Raw genomic sequence first — 16,803 nt, 5'->3', positions numbered from 1 at the left:
GGTTTTCTCACATTCTGCATCCTTGTAGGGCCATTCACCTATATGGGTTTGTTGGTGTTGGATCAAATTGGAGCATCAGCTGACGGTTTGGGGGCAGTTAGGACACATAAAGGATTTTTTCAGCTGTGTGAGTGCATTGGTGCTGGATAAGTATGGACATCTGTCGGAAACGTCTTCCACAGTCTGATCAGATATTGGGCTTCTCGATGGAACGAGATGACTGGTGAACCACTAATTTGGACCTGCGGCTAAACTTTTCCCCACAGAAAAGGAAGTTGTCATTTGTTCCATTTAAACCTCTCTAGTATCCCGACATGACAGAACCTCTGTAGTTTTAACGTGTTCGGAGAAATGAGGGCTGAAGCTGAGATGTGGCAAGTTTGGGGAGAAAGTGCAGGAATGTGTTTGTGGGCTCATTTACTATTCCTTCTAGCATTTAGCACAACTCTGTGCAACACAGCAGGAGCCCACTAACGACTTCAGGGAATGGGGAAATACTTAAGACTGAGAGGAACTATTCTTATATAGGTTTTCCATCCTACGTACATTCGGGAGTCCGAGGGCTACACCACTATTTGGGACACCTATCCCAGCTAACACTCTATCACTCCCGCTACTGCCCCTGTATACTACGGAAGCACAGAGAGAGATGTGCTATACCGTACATGGCATTGATCTGAGAGTCCAGATAGAGCTACATTCTAATGCTGGTTATGCGCCTGTTTGATTTTGGAGAAGTCACACGTTGGCTTGGGGCTCACCTATAACGTGATGGATTTGGATTGAATGATCTACGGACTGGGCCAGCCACCAATATTCTCCCGTTTCATTTCTAGTCTCTATCACACAATTACCGCTTAGCATCTCATACTGGGGAGAAGTTGAAACGGAAGAAATGGTCCAGGACGAGCTCGGCTCCAGAAGGATGCAGGGAAACGCTAACTGAGCCTTCACGGCGAACCGCTCTACCAAAAAGCATCCTCCTTCACAGCCCGAGGCAAGCACCACTCCAGCTGCTGAGCGCTCGAGCCACCTCGGAGCATGCGCAAGCGCCGGCGGAAAAACAAGCTCACCCTTCCCTTCCTTTCCCTTCCTTTCCCTTCTCCATTCACGCCTACTCCCTTCCTGCCCGACTCCTTTCCTCTTTCTTCCCAATTCCACCACTAGCCGGGCTTTTTCATTCGCTTTCGCCCCGCCCCCAAGCTCTCCGACTCTCGTTGAATGGCTGCGCAAAGCAGAGGTTCTGATAGATCGACAAGAAGCAGGAAGCGGGGCTTCTTGACTGTAGCCAGGGAAACGGATTGAGCGCCCCTTGGGTCCTTTTTTAGTGCCCCGCCCATCCGCCTCTGGGAGCAGTTTGTGATTGGCTTAGCTTAGCTTTGCGTCGCATCTTCCAAGCGGCTCTCCAGTCTCCAGGATTGTGATTGACAGACTGACCACATTGTTCAATTTCCCTCCTGCTCCACCTTCCTTTTTCTCTGGCCCCAAGAACAAGTTCTGATTGGCTGTGAGAAGCTCGAGCTACATCCTCCTGAGACGTTTCTCATTCGTGGGCCCAGAGCAGCCCGTGCATGTCTCTGAGGTGGATAGCCTCGGGGGTGCGCGCGCCCATTCGAAGCTGCGTGAACCCCTTGGGCGGATCCCTCAGCCCGCTCCAGGAGCTAGGTTCCCCGCCCCACTTCCCCTTTCCTCTACCGGCCTCCGATAGGATAAAGCGACCTGAGGAGGTGGGGACTTGGAGAGGACAAGTCTTCGATTGGGTTCAGGCGATGGGCGTGGCCAGAGGGGGTGGGGAAGGAGCGCAGCCTTGAGGTGGCGGCTGCTGTGAGTAAGTGAGCGGGTGACCCCAGGTGAACCTTTTCCCCACCTCCCTACCTCCATTTCCCCCTTTTATTTGACTATATGGGAATGTTCGGTATTTTACATCCCAGGGGAGGGCGCGGAGATGGCCCGTATCGTGCGTGAGGGCCACCGGAGGTGGGGAGGGCAGCTTGTGGAAGCTTCCTCCCCCCAGTCCTTAATGATTTTGCCCCTCTCGGGTGGACTCCCTTCCGCGTCGGGCTCGCCCCCCACCTCTGCTCTTGCCCAGTCCCCAGGGCGCTCCCACCCTGGCCTCCCCCTTCTTATCTTCCCTGCTTCTCTTCAGCCCTGACCCCCGGCCGCCATGGCCGAGCCCCGAAAGGAGGAGGAGGACGATGAGGAAGGGGGAACTGGGGGTCGCCCTGAGGCCGGGAAGGCAGAGCCCCCCAACCCCGCCGCCTCAGTGGCGGCCAAGAATCTGGCGCTGCTCAAAGCCCGCTCCTTCGACGTGACTTTTGAGGTGGGGGATGAATACGAGATCATCGAGACCATCGGTACCGGAGCTTATGGGGTGGTCTCTTCTGCCCGCCGCCGCCTCACAGGTGAGCTCTGTTACCTGTGACGCCCGTGGCTGCCTTGGCCAGTGGCTCTTCCCCATTATCCATTCATCCATCCATCCACCCACCCACCCATTGATCTGTCCATTTATCCATTCCCCTATCCATGTATCCATCCATCTATCACCTATCCAGTTATCTACCCATTCAGCAGTGCACTCATAGATCTGTCCGTCTATCCATTCATCTACCTGTTGATCCAGTCATCCATCACCTGACCGGCTATCTATCCAAACATCATTCATCTGCCAACCAGCCCTGCCATATGTCCATCTGTCTATCCATTCCTTCCTTCCTTCATTCATCCCTGGGGAAATATTCTTCTACCTTTAATCTCCCAACATTTCTATGAGAACTTTAACTTTGAGAAACTTATTTGTATATTTCATTTTACTTATTTAAGTATATATGCCATTCTTTTACAGCCTTTGGAATGTGAGGGCCTGGAAAGCCATGGATCCTTTTGTATTTGTTACTGTATTTTCTCTATCTCCCCCCCTTCCCCCCATGCCTACTCTGTGCTTTGTGAATAGTAAGTGCTTGTAGAATGAACCAATGAAATCATAGATTTATTCTTGGCCAACTTATTTAGCTCTTTCTGCTTCTCCGAGATTTCTTTCTTCACAATATCCTTTGAAATAAGTAAGATATATGTGTTTATGTATGCATATATGAATACATACATATATTTCTACATATATGTGTGTATACACACATGCTTATATTTAATATGATGTATGTATAACACATATAAATATCTATCCTTAGGTGGGAAATTGATTTCCAGAAAAATATGAGTTGTCTGGAGATCATGTCTAGTAAATAGCAGCTCAGGAACTATAGTACAAGCCTCCTAACTTCTACACTAATGTCTAAAAAGGAACTTAGGAAAAGTAAGGAAGGAAGAAGACAAACATTTATTAAGTGTCTGTTCTGTGCTGGGCACTATGCTGAGTCTTTTATAGATATTATTTTTGTCAGTTGAAGAAACTGAAGCAGGCAGGAATTATGTGACTTGCATAGGGTGGCAGCTAATAAGTATTTAAGACTGTATTTGAAAGTAGGTCTTCTTGACTCCAGGTTCAGTGCTCAATCTGTTGTACTACGTAGCTGAAAAAAATTTAGTAACTCAACAGAGATAAGCTGGGCCACTGGATGGAGTTATATTGTTGGAAAACTTTAGCATCTTCTCTATAGATAAATCAGACTTTATTTGAAAGCAGTATAGCTGATTTTTCTTTTTTTGTCTCTCAAGGCCAGCAGGTAGCCATCAAGAAGATTCCCAATGCTTTTGATGTAGTAACCAATGCCAAGCGGACCCTGAGGGAGCTGAAGATCCTTAAACACTTTAAGCATGACAATATCATTGCCATCAAGGACATTCTGAAGCCCACTGTGCCATATGGGGAATTCAAATCTGTGTAAGGAATAGAATTGGTAGTGTGGCCTTTTGAGGTTAGAGTCAATGTAGTGTCTTGAAGTGAAGATTATAGCACCTGAGTTATAAATGAATAGATGAGTTTCATGGAATACAGGTTGTCAGAACACCTTAACACAACAAATGACAGTTAAAGGAGACAGATTCCTATGATAGGCTGTGAGGCATTTTCCAAGGGAATAAGTTCCTGATGGTCCTAGGAAGAGTTAAAACTGTAGATCTTCTTACAAGTCCATTGAGAAAATAGCCAGTTACTCTTGGGGGAATCAGATCGTAGGTATAAGGCCTGAGGTAGAATGATGGATTGGGAAAGGGGAGCTAAGTGCTATCTTCCTAAGTCTTTTTACTTTCTATCTCAGTTATGTTGTCCTGGACTTGATGGAGAGTGACTTACACCAGATTATCCACTCCTCCCAGCCACTCACCTTGGAGCATGTACGCTACTTCTTATACCAGCTACTTAGAGGACTTAAATATATGCACTCAGCCCAGGTGATCCATCGTGACCTCAAGCCCTCCAACCTGCTGGTGAATGAAAACTGTGAGCTGAAAATTGGTGACTTTGGCATGGCACGGGGCCTTTGTACTTCTCCAGCTGAGCATCAGTACTTCATGACAGAATATGTTGCTACACGCTGGTACCGTGCCCCTGAGCTCATGCTCTCCCTGCATGAGTACACACAGGCCATTGACCTGTGGTCTGTGGGATGCATCTTTGGAGAGATGCTGGCTCGACGACAGCTCTTTCCAGGCAAGAACTATGTACATCAGCTTCAGCTGATCATGACAGTGTTGGGGACTCCATCACCATCTGTGATCCAGGCTGTAGGAGCGGAGCGAGTACGTGCCTACATCCAAAGTTTGCCTCCACGCCAACCAGTGCCCTGGGAGACAGTATACCCAGGGGCTGATAGGCAAGCACTGTCACTTCTAGGCTCCATGCTGCGCTTTGAGCCTGGTGCTCGAATCTCAGCTGCAGCTGCCTTGCGCCACCCCTTTTTAGCCAAGTACCACGACCCTGATGATGAGCCAGACTGTGCCCCACCTTTTGATTTTGCCTTTGACCGGGAGGCCCTAACTCGTGAACGAATTAAAGAGGCCATTGTGGCTGAGATAGGTGATTTTCATGCCCGACGTGAGGGAATTCGCCAGCAGATCCGTTTCCAGCCCATATTGCAGCCTGTGGCTGGAGAACAATGCTGCCCTGATGTTGAGATGCCCAGTCCCCGAGGACCTGGTTCAGATTGTGCCATGGAGTCACCACCTCCAGCCCTACCTCCCTCTGGACCTACATCCAACACCATAGACTTGACCTCCTCTCAGCCTTCTCTACCCACTGGAGATCCAGCCCCACCTAAAAAAGAAGGGGCCATCTCAGACAATACCAAAGCTGCTCTCAAGGCTGCCTTGCTCAAGTCCTTAAGGAATCGGCTTAAAGGTGAAAGTAGGAAAGCATGGGTAGGAGGAGGGTGATAGAATAGAAATAAGCAAAAGGGTGGGAGAATCAGTTGCAGAATTTGGTGGTGGTATTAGGTACAGCTAAATGCAGCAAGCTCCTCATCTTTTCCCCTACTCTCATGCAGATGGTCCCAGTGTACCCCTGGAGGCCCCTGAGCCAAGGAAGCCAGTCACAGCCCAAGAGCGGCAGAGGGAGCGAGAAGAGAAGAGAAGGCGGCGGCAGGAGCGAGCCAAGGAACGAGAGAAACGACAGAAGGAGAGAGAACGCAAAGAAAGAGTTGTATTGGCAGGGGGTGGTCCCTCTGGTGATCCTCTGGCTGGACTGGTGTTGAGTGACAATGACCGAAGCTTATTAGAACGTTGGACTCGCATGGCCCAGCCTCCAGCTCCACCACCTGGACCAGCAGCACCTACCCCTCCACCTCCTGCTCCTCCTCTTGGACCTGCCCCTCAACTTACTGGACCCTCACCACTTCCAGCTACTATTTCATCTGGTCTCCAGGCCCCAGTTACACCTCTTCCAATCCCCCAACCATTGGTTCCACCTCCTAGCCTTCCTGGTCCCACCCCTACAGGAACCATGCCTTACTTTCCATCTGCCCCACCCCCATCAGATCTAGGGGGATCCCATCAGGCTCCCACTTCAGAGTCACCGGATGTGAACCTGGTGACTCAACAGCTATCTAAGTCACAGGTGAGGAGAAAGATTGAGTATGTGGAAGTATGTTGGTTAAGGCCATGGCAGCTAAGTCACACCTTGAGTGTTATTTAAGCTTAGTAGAAAGGGAATAAGTTTAAAGGTAGAATTTAGGGGTCCTTTGGGGTTTCTTGGAAAGTTACAGTGAAGATAAAGGGAGATTCACTAGGTATGTCTATAGAGATTCATATATTCTAGTTAGTTCAGGAATAGAGATGGACATGGATTCTTCACAGTACTCTTGAAAAAAGAATAGTTTATAATAACCACCTGAATTTTAGTCATTCTGTTTCCCTTCTGCAGGTGGATGACCTATTGCCCCCTGTTTTCTCGGGAACCCCAAAGGGCAGTGGTGCTGGGTATGGAGTTGGCTTTGATTTGGAAGAATTTCTCAATCAGTCTTTTGATATGGGTGTGGCTGATGGACCTCATGACAGGTGAGTGATGATGTGGCTTAAGAGAGAATTGAAGGGAACAAATCTAAGAGAAGGAATCTTGGAGGCAAAGATTTTTAATCTGTTTTGTGCAAAGACCCCCTTCTCAGAATAAGGTTTTCAAATATAATTAGGTCTTGCCTTACATATATTCACATTATACAAATTCGACTTTACATAAAAAATTCTGAAAGAAATTTGTATTCCAAAAATTATGAAAAAAAAACAGATGCTGTACAATTAGATGCTGTATGTTATGGGCAACATACGGTGGTGGGAAGCTGAGAAGCATCTCTCAGTCAGTTCCTGTGAATCTGCAGACAGTGAGTGATACTGTGCCTTTCCCTATGCTCAATAATTATTCTTATATTTTCGCCATGATTGGCAGTAAACATACCCTTGAGGGAAAGAGTGAGCCATCTTATAAATGTAAGCCAATAAACATGGAATGAGAATAATTAGAAAATATGAAAGGGGACAAAAATTGTCATCAATAGCATGTGAACTTAGTCATGCAGTGTATGTGTGAACATCATTGTTAAGACTGCTTCCCAATAAAGGAACATAAAAAAAGGTGCTTTGCATTAAGTTGACATGTCTATTAAAACAAAGAGAAGGTGCTGTTCTAGAAATGGAGAAACTTAACTGTGGATAGAAGATCAGACTCAATAAAAATTCAAGCTAAGACTGGAAGCTTTTTTGAAGATTTAAAGGTAAAGTAACCTGAAGGGTCATAGGCATTTGCAGTAAGTAGTAGCTGGTTTGCACAATTGTAGAATTTCATAATGTTCAAGTGTTAGAAGTAGCTGCTAGTGCAGATACTGAAGAAGCAAAGAAGGTCCCAGAGTTCTTGCAAAAAATAGTGAATGAAGACCCTACTTGCATGAAGCAAATCTTTATTATACACAAAACTGGTTTATTTTATCAAAGAATGCCATCTTGAACCTATATTTTGATGGAGGAAAAATGATACTGAGGCATAGACTTTTAAAAAATAGAGTAACTCTTCAACTTGCATTGAATGCATCTGGGAATTGCAAATTAAAACCTCTTCTTGTGCACCACTCAGAATATCCCAAAACATTAAGAGAAATTAGTAGGCAACATCAACTGTGCATTATTTCATTAACCCTTCAATATAATCCCTATCATCTTTGAATAATTGTTTATACACTGTTTCATTGTCTAAGTCAAAAAGTTATATAATGATAATGATAATTTCAAGATTCTACTTATTTTGAATGATTTAAATTGAAGTTTTACCCAAGCAATTGAATCTTTGGATGTGGATTGGGATTTGACATTGAGAGATTTCTGGAAGTCCTATAATATTTACTGTGCAATCCTGAATATTGCACGGGAAAATATAACAGAAACATTTTTGAAGAGAGTTTGGAAAAAAGTGTGACTATAATTCATTCCTGATTTTTGTGAATTTGAAGAAGTGAGAAATAGGATGATAAAATTAGCACAAGAATTGGAGCTAGAAATGGATGTATATGATGTTAAGGAGTTGGGTATTCCTATTTATTGAGTTTCATGGAGAACTGTCAGTTGAGAATATGATTGAGCTACTAGCTGCAAAGATTATAGAAGAAAAGAAGGAAGTTTCAGAACTTCAGTCTAACCTGTTGCCAATTGCCAACTGAATTTGTTGCCAGAAACATTTTGTCATTTGAGTGAATTTTTTTTCTTATATTGAAAAGATGGATCCAAATACTTAAAGATTTTTAAAAGTTCAAAGACCTGTTGAAGAGAATAGTACTTGCTGTTGTCAATATACAAGGAAATAAAAAGATCCACTGTCCACATATCTCTTGATAAATTCATAAAAAAGGTTGCATAGACAGCCACTAGTGATAAAGACTAAGTGCAGTGGGTAGGAAAGGAGCAGCAGACTGAATAGCTATGTTAATTTTACAGTACAGTTCTGTGCATACTTTATGAACTTTACCTTTCATGTCATAATTCTGTTTATTATCTTGGTACAGTATATATATTCATTTTATGACATTTGTAAAGGTATTTATGTATTTCTTTGTTATGTAGGCTAAGTGAATTGAGTGGCTGGGGCAAATTCACGTTACCTAAAAATCAATTGACATAGAGATCTTTGGAACAATCCATTTACATCAGTAAGAACTGTCTGTATATAAAGTAAAATATATATATTATAAAGGAAACCAATTATATTGATAGTTATTAACATATAAAAAAATGTTCACTGATCCCCAGGTTAAGGACCCTTACTCTTAAGTCACGGGATACAATTTGACCTTGCTGATTAATTAATGTTCTATTCCCTTCTCTGTTCTCTTCTTGTAGCCAAACTGACTCAGCCCCACTATCAGCTTCTCTGCTTACTGATTGGCTAGAGGGCCATGGGATGAATCCAGCTGATATTGAATCTCTACAACGGGAGATCCAGATGGACTCTCCTATGCTGCTGGCTGACCTGCCTGACCTTCAGGAGCCTTGAGGACAAGATATTACAAACCAGGCTCAAACTGGGGACAGGGGAACTAAATTCTTCATTTTATGTCAAAGACAAGATCTAGAAAGGAAGCTTCAAAAGACAGAGAATCCGTGTTTTGATGGGGAGAATAAGAGTATCAGTGTATTCTTCAGGTTCATCTCAGATTCACCCTGCAACCTTAGGTGGAAGCCTTAGTATCTGTAAAACTCTGGAGAAATTAAGAGGGCTTCAGGAAATTCTGTTGCCTATCACCACTCAGAGCTGCCACTTCCAGTATTGAATTGTTTGTTTGTTTTTACATTCCTATTGTTGTGGGAACAGTAAAATATAAGATGATCCTTACTTCTGTCTCTTTAAATGTCATTTTGGGAATTAAGGGAAACATTTGAAAGGGAGAACATTGGGAGAGCAGGTTGCCTAGTTTTATGAATCAGTTGAAAGTCTAGTAAGTTCTTTCAAGCCATTAACAGAAGAAACGGTTTCTTTAGGTTGGGTATTCCTGTAGGTTTATTGACAAATTGTGGTTTTCACTTTGCTGTGTTCTTAGCTGGTCTACTCTTCATCCTATTTCTTCTCTACTTCATGCTCCCAGTAAATTGCTGTAGTGATGGGTTCTGTTTTCCTGCCTGAAGAACACAATCTGAAGGAATGTAGTTGCTGCTGACTTAAGGTATAATGTAGTAAGATAGTTTTATCTCATCAATGAATCATTTCCTTTCCACCTTTCTTTATACTTGCCACTAAAATGCACTTGATTGAATGGGGTGGGATGACTGGACCTTATATATTTTCATCAATAGTATATAATATAAACTGGGAAAATAGAACAGAAAGCAACTAACTAACTTTGGAAGTAATAAAGGTTAGGAACAGCTGGTACTGGAGTGTGGCCATTTCTGATACTCACCTCTGAAGTAGAATGAGGTTTCAGGAAAGGATATGATGACACTAGTAGAGTTCTAGGGTAGGAGAATTGGCAGCCATTATAGATAAACATTAGAGTGGAGTTGGATCTGCAGTGGGACATAGCAACAGCTCATTGTGACAGCACGATATTAGCTGGCCCTGGAGTAAAGAATTGACAACTGAGGAAGATGGCCAAAGGCAGCTGGCTCCAATTTGGAATTTAAGAGACCACAGTTAATGAACTACTGACTCTTTGGTGATTCCCAATGACAATCATAATCATATGTGGCAAATCAACCATTTCGGGGATGAATATGTAGTTTGTAGCTGAGTATGATAACTAAACACCTTATTCCTTGGGTAGTCTGTGGGCACAGCTGATTAAAAAATCCAGGGGCACAGTTAAGGGAGCAGCTCTACTCAGATGACAGAGGTTAACCATTCATTCAGTCTTTTTAGGGAGAGAGAAACACTATGTAATTTGGCCTTAGGTTAGAGATAATGGTATTAGCTGGACATTAAAATAAACTAGATCTGGGGTAAGTTATTTAACAGCTAAATAATAACAAAGTTTTGTTAGGTTTGGCTTTTTTGTTTGGTCTAGATGAGTGATTTAATTGATATGGGGAATTTCATGTTAAAAAACCCCATTCCTGTAGGCAGATAATTTATCTGTGGTTGTCATAGAGTTGTTGTTCGACACAGATCACATGATGTCACCAGGATAATTTAAGTAATCTGTATTAGAGAACTTGCACCCAGCTTGTCCTAACTCCAAGGCTGCCTTGTATCCAGTATACCACTTTCCTCAGTGTTATCTGGGGATAAAAATGAATTAGAACTAGGTGGGACTGATACTAGCTGAGTAAAGGCAAAGGCCATTAACTCAGGACCCAGGAATAAGTATTAACTGACAAATAACAAAAATGCAAGGACTGGGAAGTCAGTAGAAAAATGAATAGCCACATAAGTCAGTAGCTAAATAGAGAGACGGGTGAAAGAAAAGAATGTGGGTTATAGTTGTTATATAAAGAGATGCTACTCTCAGATACGACGAATTTTCATCTCAGTACGCTTAAGGGAATAATAGAATCCTTTCCACTGGGCCCAGTTGATACCATTGGCATAGGAAACATGGTTCCCCCCCAGATAGAAGCCATTGAGATTGGCAAAGTGACAGCTCCGGAACCAGAAGGCTCCAGATGAGAGTACTGCACAGTTCTGTACAAATTGGTCCTGGTCCTGGTCAAAGGTGGAGAATTTCTGGCCACTGTGGTAGGAAAGAGAATCACCTGGGAAGAAGGGAGGAAAGGAGAGTACAGATTGGAGAATTGATTGTAAAGATTGAATGCCTATGGGTGGAGAGTGACTGCAGTAGAATATGACAATGAGAGCTATATGGCACACTGCGGGCAAGGGAAGATAGCTGCCTCCCCCACCCTTGCCAGATGTCAGACAAATGTGCTTCTGAAATTAAGGAAAACATCTGCTCTGTGATGGGGAGAGGGAAGCAGAAGGCTTGGAGCAAAACGGACTAGCTTCCTTTTGGTGCCAAGGCTGAGGCTGAAGTTTGGCCCTGTCTCAGCTGTGGATTCTGCCAGATGTGGGAGGGGAAGATGGGTGGGACCTCAGAGGGAATGTGAGGGCCTCAGGCTTGGGGACCAGTCTGGTAGTGCCAGTATCTAGTCATCTCTCCTTCCCCAGGGCCCTCATCTCCAAATGACCAAAACTGGGGAATGGTGGGGAAATAGCCGAGAGAATGGGGACAGAATGGAGTGTTACCTGCTCCCCCGTCTTCAAAACCGGTTACATAGAGAGTGTAGCCATCTTCCTCTGCATTGATAGCATTGGGGGAAATAGAGAATTCTGTGTACTTGGCATAGGCTGTATTGTTCTCAAAGTCTTCCAAGTCTACACGCAGCTCATACTTTTGCTTCAGAGTCAGGAGGTGGATGTTCTGCAGCCCTAGAAGGCCAAGGGAGGTTAGGAGCCCGTCAGTCTCCCAATGCTCCCACCCCAGAATTCAAGTCATCAGTCCCTGGCTGTCTCTCAGCCTCCACACCCTTCCTAGACGTCTGCCCTTCGGGCCCCAGTTCTCTTTTCACCTTACCCAGCCAGTACTCCCCATCAGCTCGACCAAAACCCAGCTTGTAGTCATTCCAGCCTCTGAAGAAGCTGACAGAACCATTGAATCTCTTCTGGAAAACCTGGAGCCAAGAAAGTAGGAAACTGAACTGGGTAAAGCCTGATGGGGGTAGAGAGTATGAGTTTTGTTTGAAATTGATTCTGGTATCCCTTGAATCAATTTCTGTTTTCAGATTTTCCTTCACTTACTGGTCTCTCCTCAAACAGCATCATGTTCTTTTTATTAAGTGCCTCTACTCTTTTTACCTAGTTTCCTTGATTCTCCTTTTTTATAGAATCCAAGAGTCAGCCAAAAGTGATCTTAGAGCTCATCTAGTACAGTCCTCATTTTATAGATGGAAGAGTAGGGCTCCAAAGCAATTAAGCAATTAATCACACAGCTTAGACTGCTGTTTTCACCTCTTGTCTCCCTGCCTTGTGAAAGCTTAGTAGCACTCTTGTGTATCTTACCGTCCATTTGCCCTCATCAGTGTTCATATCACAGAAGACTGGCACAGGAACACTGGGTCCTGAGGGATAGATAAGGTAAACCCCATCAGCTCGGTAACCCTGCGCATAGATGTCATCACAGTCCAGGGGTTGCTGAGCGCAGGGTTTTTCCAGAGCTAAGAGAAAGAGAACAAAGAATATGTTATTCTCTGGGGTGAACGAATTCTCAACTCCCATCCTGATTTTCTATGGGGGTGGAAAACTTTGCTTTTTTATAGATCCAAGAAGCTAAAAGAGATGTTTTCCAGGGCTGTCATTTTGCTGACATACTGAGCTACAAAGTTCCTCAGCAAGTCAGTGACAGAACTGAGATTTGAATTTACATCTCCCGATTGCCTGTTTAGTACACTATCTCTCTACTCCCACCACTACCATCTCTACCCCTAACGAGATGCTTTTGATGTCCCTGGTTCAGAACTGTCTCCACCCATCCTATCCCTCTGATTCAAAGGAATGCTTTTCCCTGCATCACCTTAGCCCCTTTCTGTCAAGGGATTGGGGTGTGAATGTCCCTGATTAGCAACTTACCGTCTCCCCGGATTCTAGAAGACTGAGAGGAGCAGCAGGGAGTATGAAGGAAAAAGAAGAGCAGCAATAGAGAGACCTGGAGAGCATAAGATAAATAGTTACATATACGGACCCCAGAAGTTTCCAACATCAACCCTAAAGTCAGTTTGGTGTTTTAAGATTCTTACTTGAGAGACGGTATTTTAGCCCCCCTCCCAAAAAAATTTCCTTCCTTTGACTAATTTCCAAAAATCTAATACCCCTGACCAACTTAACAATGCCCCTACATGATAAGGCCTCCTTCCATCCCAAATCATAATGGCAAACAACTAGTTTCCATCACTCTTAATTTTATCTCCCTCTAGCATCCTCTGCATCCTCTCAGTTTAGGTACCCACATAAAAGGTAGTCATTTCTAATTCTGTAAGAGTCTCCCTTGGGTGACAGATTCATGCTAGGTCATAATAGTGGCCTTTCTGGTAGGAGATTTCTGTCTAGGGCCAAGTTTTCTCCCGATACCTTCATGTTGTCCGCTCAGCTCCGAGGCTGTTCTCTCTCTGCAGTACTGGGACAGGACAGAGTTATTTGTCTGAGCACCAGCCAGGTCTTCCCAGATCCCTCCCCCCACCCTCTTGTCTGCAATCTCCCCCTCCCCCTTCCCTTACTGAAACAGGATCAGTTTACATTAGAAGGAGGAGGGGGTCAGGGGTGGGGGTGAATGGGAATGGGGCCAGTGGGACACCTGGCTCTCATTACAGGCTGTCTGAGAAAAACCACAGCAGACGTTAACTCATTGCTGGACCCAGCATCCTAGCCCCCCAACCCATGTGTTCCCTTGTGAGACTCTACTTTCCTCTCAAGTTAGAGATGCTCTGATCTCCTTGTTCTCAGCTTATCATTGCAGTTCCCACTTTCTACTCTTGCTCTCAGCTATCCTATTTTAGCCCTCTCCATATTCTTCCTTTTCCCAATGGTTCCCCCTGCAGACATCTGGTTATTTTCTCTTCTTTTTTCTGATCTGCATTTAATCAGTCATCCCCCCCCCCTCGGGGGGGTTTTGGAAGGGAATAGAGCCCATTAGGGAGAAATGAGGGTTTTGAGGTAGTATGCCTGAATTCTAGAAAGGGAAAACAATTGGAGACTGGAAGGCAAGGTGCCAAGGTTATATGAGGGGAGTGGAGATTGGAAAAAGACAAGATACCTAATTTGTGAGCCTCTGTTTTAGGACTTAACTCTGCCTCTTGGGATTCTAGTAAGGATGCCGTGAGGGGGAACAGATTGCCGGAGGTTAGAGGGTGAGTGAGGAGGGGTAAAGGGGGCCAAGTCGTGTTTGCTGGCTAAGCTGGGACATTTCTGAGCTGTGAGCACAGACTCTGTCCCCACTCCAGCCTCTCTGTCTGTCCCCAGTTTGAGCCAGCAGCACCCCCACCTCCGTCTCCTTTTTGTGCCCAGTCTCTTTCTCACGGCTTTTCTCTCAGTTTATCCCAATCAATCCCAGTTCACATGATTCCTCATTTCTATACATAATGATAACTTGTCTTGTCTTAGTCTCTCCTGTGTTTTTTCTTGGTCTCTTGGTTTCTCTGAACTACTTTAAAGAAGATTTCTTATCTCAGAGAACTCTCATTCTTCCCCATAGCTTTCAAGAACTTTTGCCTTTTGAAGGACAAAATGGCTAAGGAGATGGTATATGGCAAAGATGTGTGAGGACACCTGATGTCTGAATAGCAAGGGCAGACTCAAGTTTGCAGAGCTGTGTGAAGAGATTGAGATGAAGATAGCAGAAAAAGAAAGGTTGGCCTTGTATAAAACCAGTCCCAATTAATTTCAAAATAGAACTAGAGTCATTGAGGCCAAATAAGAGCCTACTTTGGAACTCCCAGATTCCACTGCAGAAATTCAAGGCAGGTCTGGGAGACTGTGGTGAGCAGAATCATTCTGGGAAAGACACTGAAGTGTAGGATTGGAAATCAAAGCAATCCACTCCAGGAAAGCACCTGGAAAGGCAGGGCTGCCTTCTGCAATAATTGTGCCCTAGAAGGATACCTGATTTTTCAATTACATGTAAACTAAATTTTTAACATTTGTTTTCTAAAAAATTTTGAGCTCCAAATTCTCTCTCCCTCTCTTTCCTCCTTCTGTGAGAAGAAAAGTAATTTGATATAGATTATATGTATTACAATCATGCAAAACATCTCCATATGAGCCATGTTGTGAAAGAAAAAACAGATCAAAATAAACAAAATAAAACCCAACCCCCCCAAAAAAAAGTTTTTTTTTTTTTTTTTAAAGCATGCTTCTACTGGGACACTAATACATTGTTGGTGGAACTGTGAACAGATTCAAGCATTCTGGAGAACAGTTTGGAACTATGCTCAAAGAGTTATCAAACTGTGCATACCCTTTGATCCAGCGGTATTACTACTGGTCTTATATCCCAAAGAGATTATAAAGAAGGGAAAGGGACCTACATATGTAAGAATGTTTGTGGCAGGTCTCTTTGTAGTGGCAAGAAACTGGAAACTGAGTGGATGCCTATCAGGTGGAGAATGGCTGAATAAATTGTGGTATATGAATGCTATGGAATATTATTGTACTATAAGAAATGACCAACAGGATGATTTCAGAAAGACCTGGAGAGACTTACATGAACTGGTGCTAAGTGAAATGAGCAGAACCAGGAGATCATGATACATAACAACAAGAAGATTATACTATGACCTATTCTGATAGATGTGGCTCTCTTCAACAATGAGATGATTTAAACCAGTTCCACTTGTTCAGTAATGAAGAGAGCCATCTACACCCAGAGAGAGGCCTGTGGGAACTGAGTGTGGTTCACAACATAGCATTTTCACTTTTTTGTTGTTGTTTGCTTGCAATTATTTTGCTTCTCTTCCCCCCCCCTTTTTTTTAATGGTTTGATTTGATTTTTCTTGTGCGGCACAATAATTGTATAAATATGTATATATATATATATATATATTTATTTATATTGGATTTAACATATATTTCTACCATGTTTAACATGTATTGGACTACTTGCTATCTAGGGAAGGGCATAAGGAAAGGGGGGAAAGTTGGAACACAAGATTGTGCAAAGGCTAATGCTGAAGAATTGTCCACACATATGTTTTGAAAAATAAAAGGCTTTAATAAAGGGGAAAAAAGATTTAAAAAGCATGCTTCTATCTGTATTTAGATTCTGTTAGTTCTTACTCTAAGGGATAACATTTTTTATTATAAGTCGTTAGGAAGTGTCTTGGATCACTGTATTACTGAAAACAACTAAGTCTTTCATATTTGGTCATTGCTGTTATTGTATATAATGCTTTCCTGGTCCTGCTCATTCACTTTGTTTTAGTTCATGTAAGACTTCACAGATTTTTCTGAAACCATTGGATACATACTTGAATCTGGATATACTTGGGAAATTAGTGTGGTATTGGTATGCCAAAAGCTAAATGTGGTTAAACTGGCTTCAGAAAATAAAGAGGGATGAAAATGGAGGTCTTCTCAAAACCAGAAATCTATCTTTCCTTGGCCTTTTCTATCTGGATTTATAAGATAGTGTATAATTTCTCCATTGTTAATCTTTGGCTGAATACTTCAGGATGATATTTTTCCACTATTAATTGTTCTAGATTCCGGAAATGCAGACTGTTTGGTGCACATCTAAGAAAACACAATTAGGAAGGGTAAAGCTGCTGCTCAAAACATTATACATTCTAAAACTCAGACATGAAAGACTTGAACTCTTGCCTATTTGGAATTATTTGTGCCACTGTTTCTCCACCAAAGTCCTATTCTTAAATCTGGATTTCTCATCATGGAAA

At 43.4% G+C, this 16,803-nt stretch overlaps 2 protein-coding genes across 4 annotated transcripts; one reads left to right on the top strand and one right to left on the bottom strand.

Annotated features, from left to right (window-relative positions):
- Positions 1–1,109: 1,109 nt before the first annotated feature.
- On the top strand, positions 1,110–9,262 carry MAPK7 (mitogen-activated protein kinase 7). 3 transcript variants are annotated; one of them, XM_023497314.2, is made up of 7 exons: positions 1,110–1,850; positions 2,147–2,402; positions 3,673–3,838; positions 4,215–5,293; positions 5,439–6,007; positions 6,314–6,447; positions 8,770–9,262. In XM_023497314.2, exons 2-7 carry the CDS (start codon positions 2,165–2,167, stop codon positions 8,921–8,923), a joined length of 2,340 nt encoding a protein of 779 aa, XP_023353082.1. In that variant the 5' UTR covers positions 1,110–1,850; positions 2,147–2,164; the 3' UTR covers positions 8,924–9,262. The 3 variants fall into 3 exon arrangements, with proteins under 3 accessions (XP_023353082.1, XP_003761373.1, XP_031793394.1); XM_003761325.4 differs by having other exon boundaries at positions 1,111–1,828; XM_031937534.1 differs by lacking the exon at positions 1,110–1,850 and having other exon boundaries at positions 1,868–2,402.
- On the bottom strand, positions 9,165–13,566 carry MFAP4 (microfibril associated protein 4). The gene is made up of 6 exons (XM_003761330.4): positions 13,487–13,566; positions 12,989–13,064; positions 12,422–12,576; positions 11,937–12,033; positions 11,609–11,791; positions 9,165–11,118 (listed from the first exon to the last, which is right to left on the bottom strand). Exons 1-6 carry the CDS (start codon positions 13,490–13,492, stop codon positions 10,871–10,873), a joined length of 765 nt encoding a protein of 254 aa, XP_003761378.2. The 5' UTR covers positions 13,493–13,566; the 3' UTR covers positions 9,165–10,870.
- Positions 13,567–16,803: the final 3,237 nt, after the last annotated feature.

This window comes from Sarcophilus harrisii, chromosome 1, assembly GCF_902635505.1.
Source record: "Sarcophilus harrisii chromosome 1, mSarHar1.11, whole genome shotgun sequence".
Classification (NCBI taxonomy): domain Eukaryota; kingdom Metazoa; phylum Chordata; class Mammalia; order Dasyuromorphia; family Dasyuridae; genus Sarcophilus; species Sarcophilus harrisii.
Note: the sequence above shows the minus strand (reverse complement) of the source record. Positions and strands in the feature narration are given on the sequence as shown.

Bases quoted from the DNA above. Each gene is read 5' to 3' on its own strand.
- MAPK7 (XM_023497314.2), top strand. From the start codon at position 2,165: ATGGCCGAGCCCCGAAAGGAGGAGGAGGACGATGAGGAAGGGGGAACT. The intron at 3,839-4,214 runs GTAAGGAATAGA...TTTCTATCTCAG, and splicing joins TATGGGGAATTCAAATCTGT to TTATGTTGTCCTGGACTTGA. The intron at 6,008-6,313 runs GTGAGGAGAAAG...TCCCTTCTGCAG, and splicing joins AACAGCTATCTAAGTCACAG to GTGGATGACCTATTGCCCCC.
- MFAP4 (XM_003761330.4), bottom strand. The intron at 12,577-12,988 runs GTAAGTTGCTAA...TCTTTCTCTTAG, and splicing joins TTCTAGAATCCGGGGAGACG to CTCTGGAAAAACCCTGCGCT. The intron at 12,034-12,421 runs GTAAGATACACA...TCTTGGCTCCAG, and splicing joins CTGATGAGGGCAAATGGACG to GTTTTCCAGAAGAGATTCAA.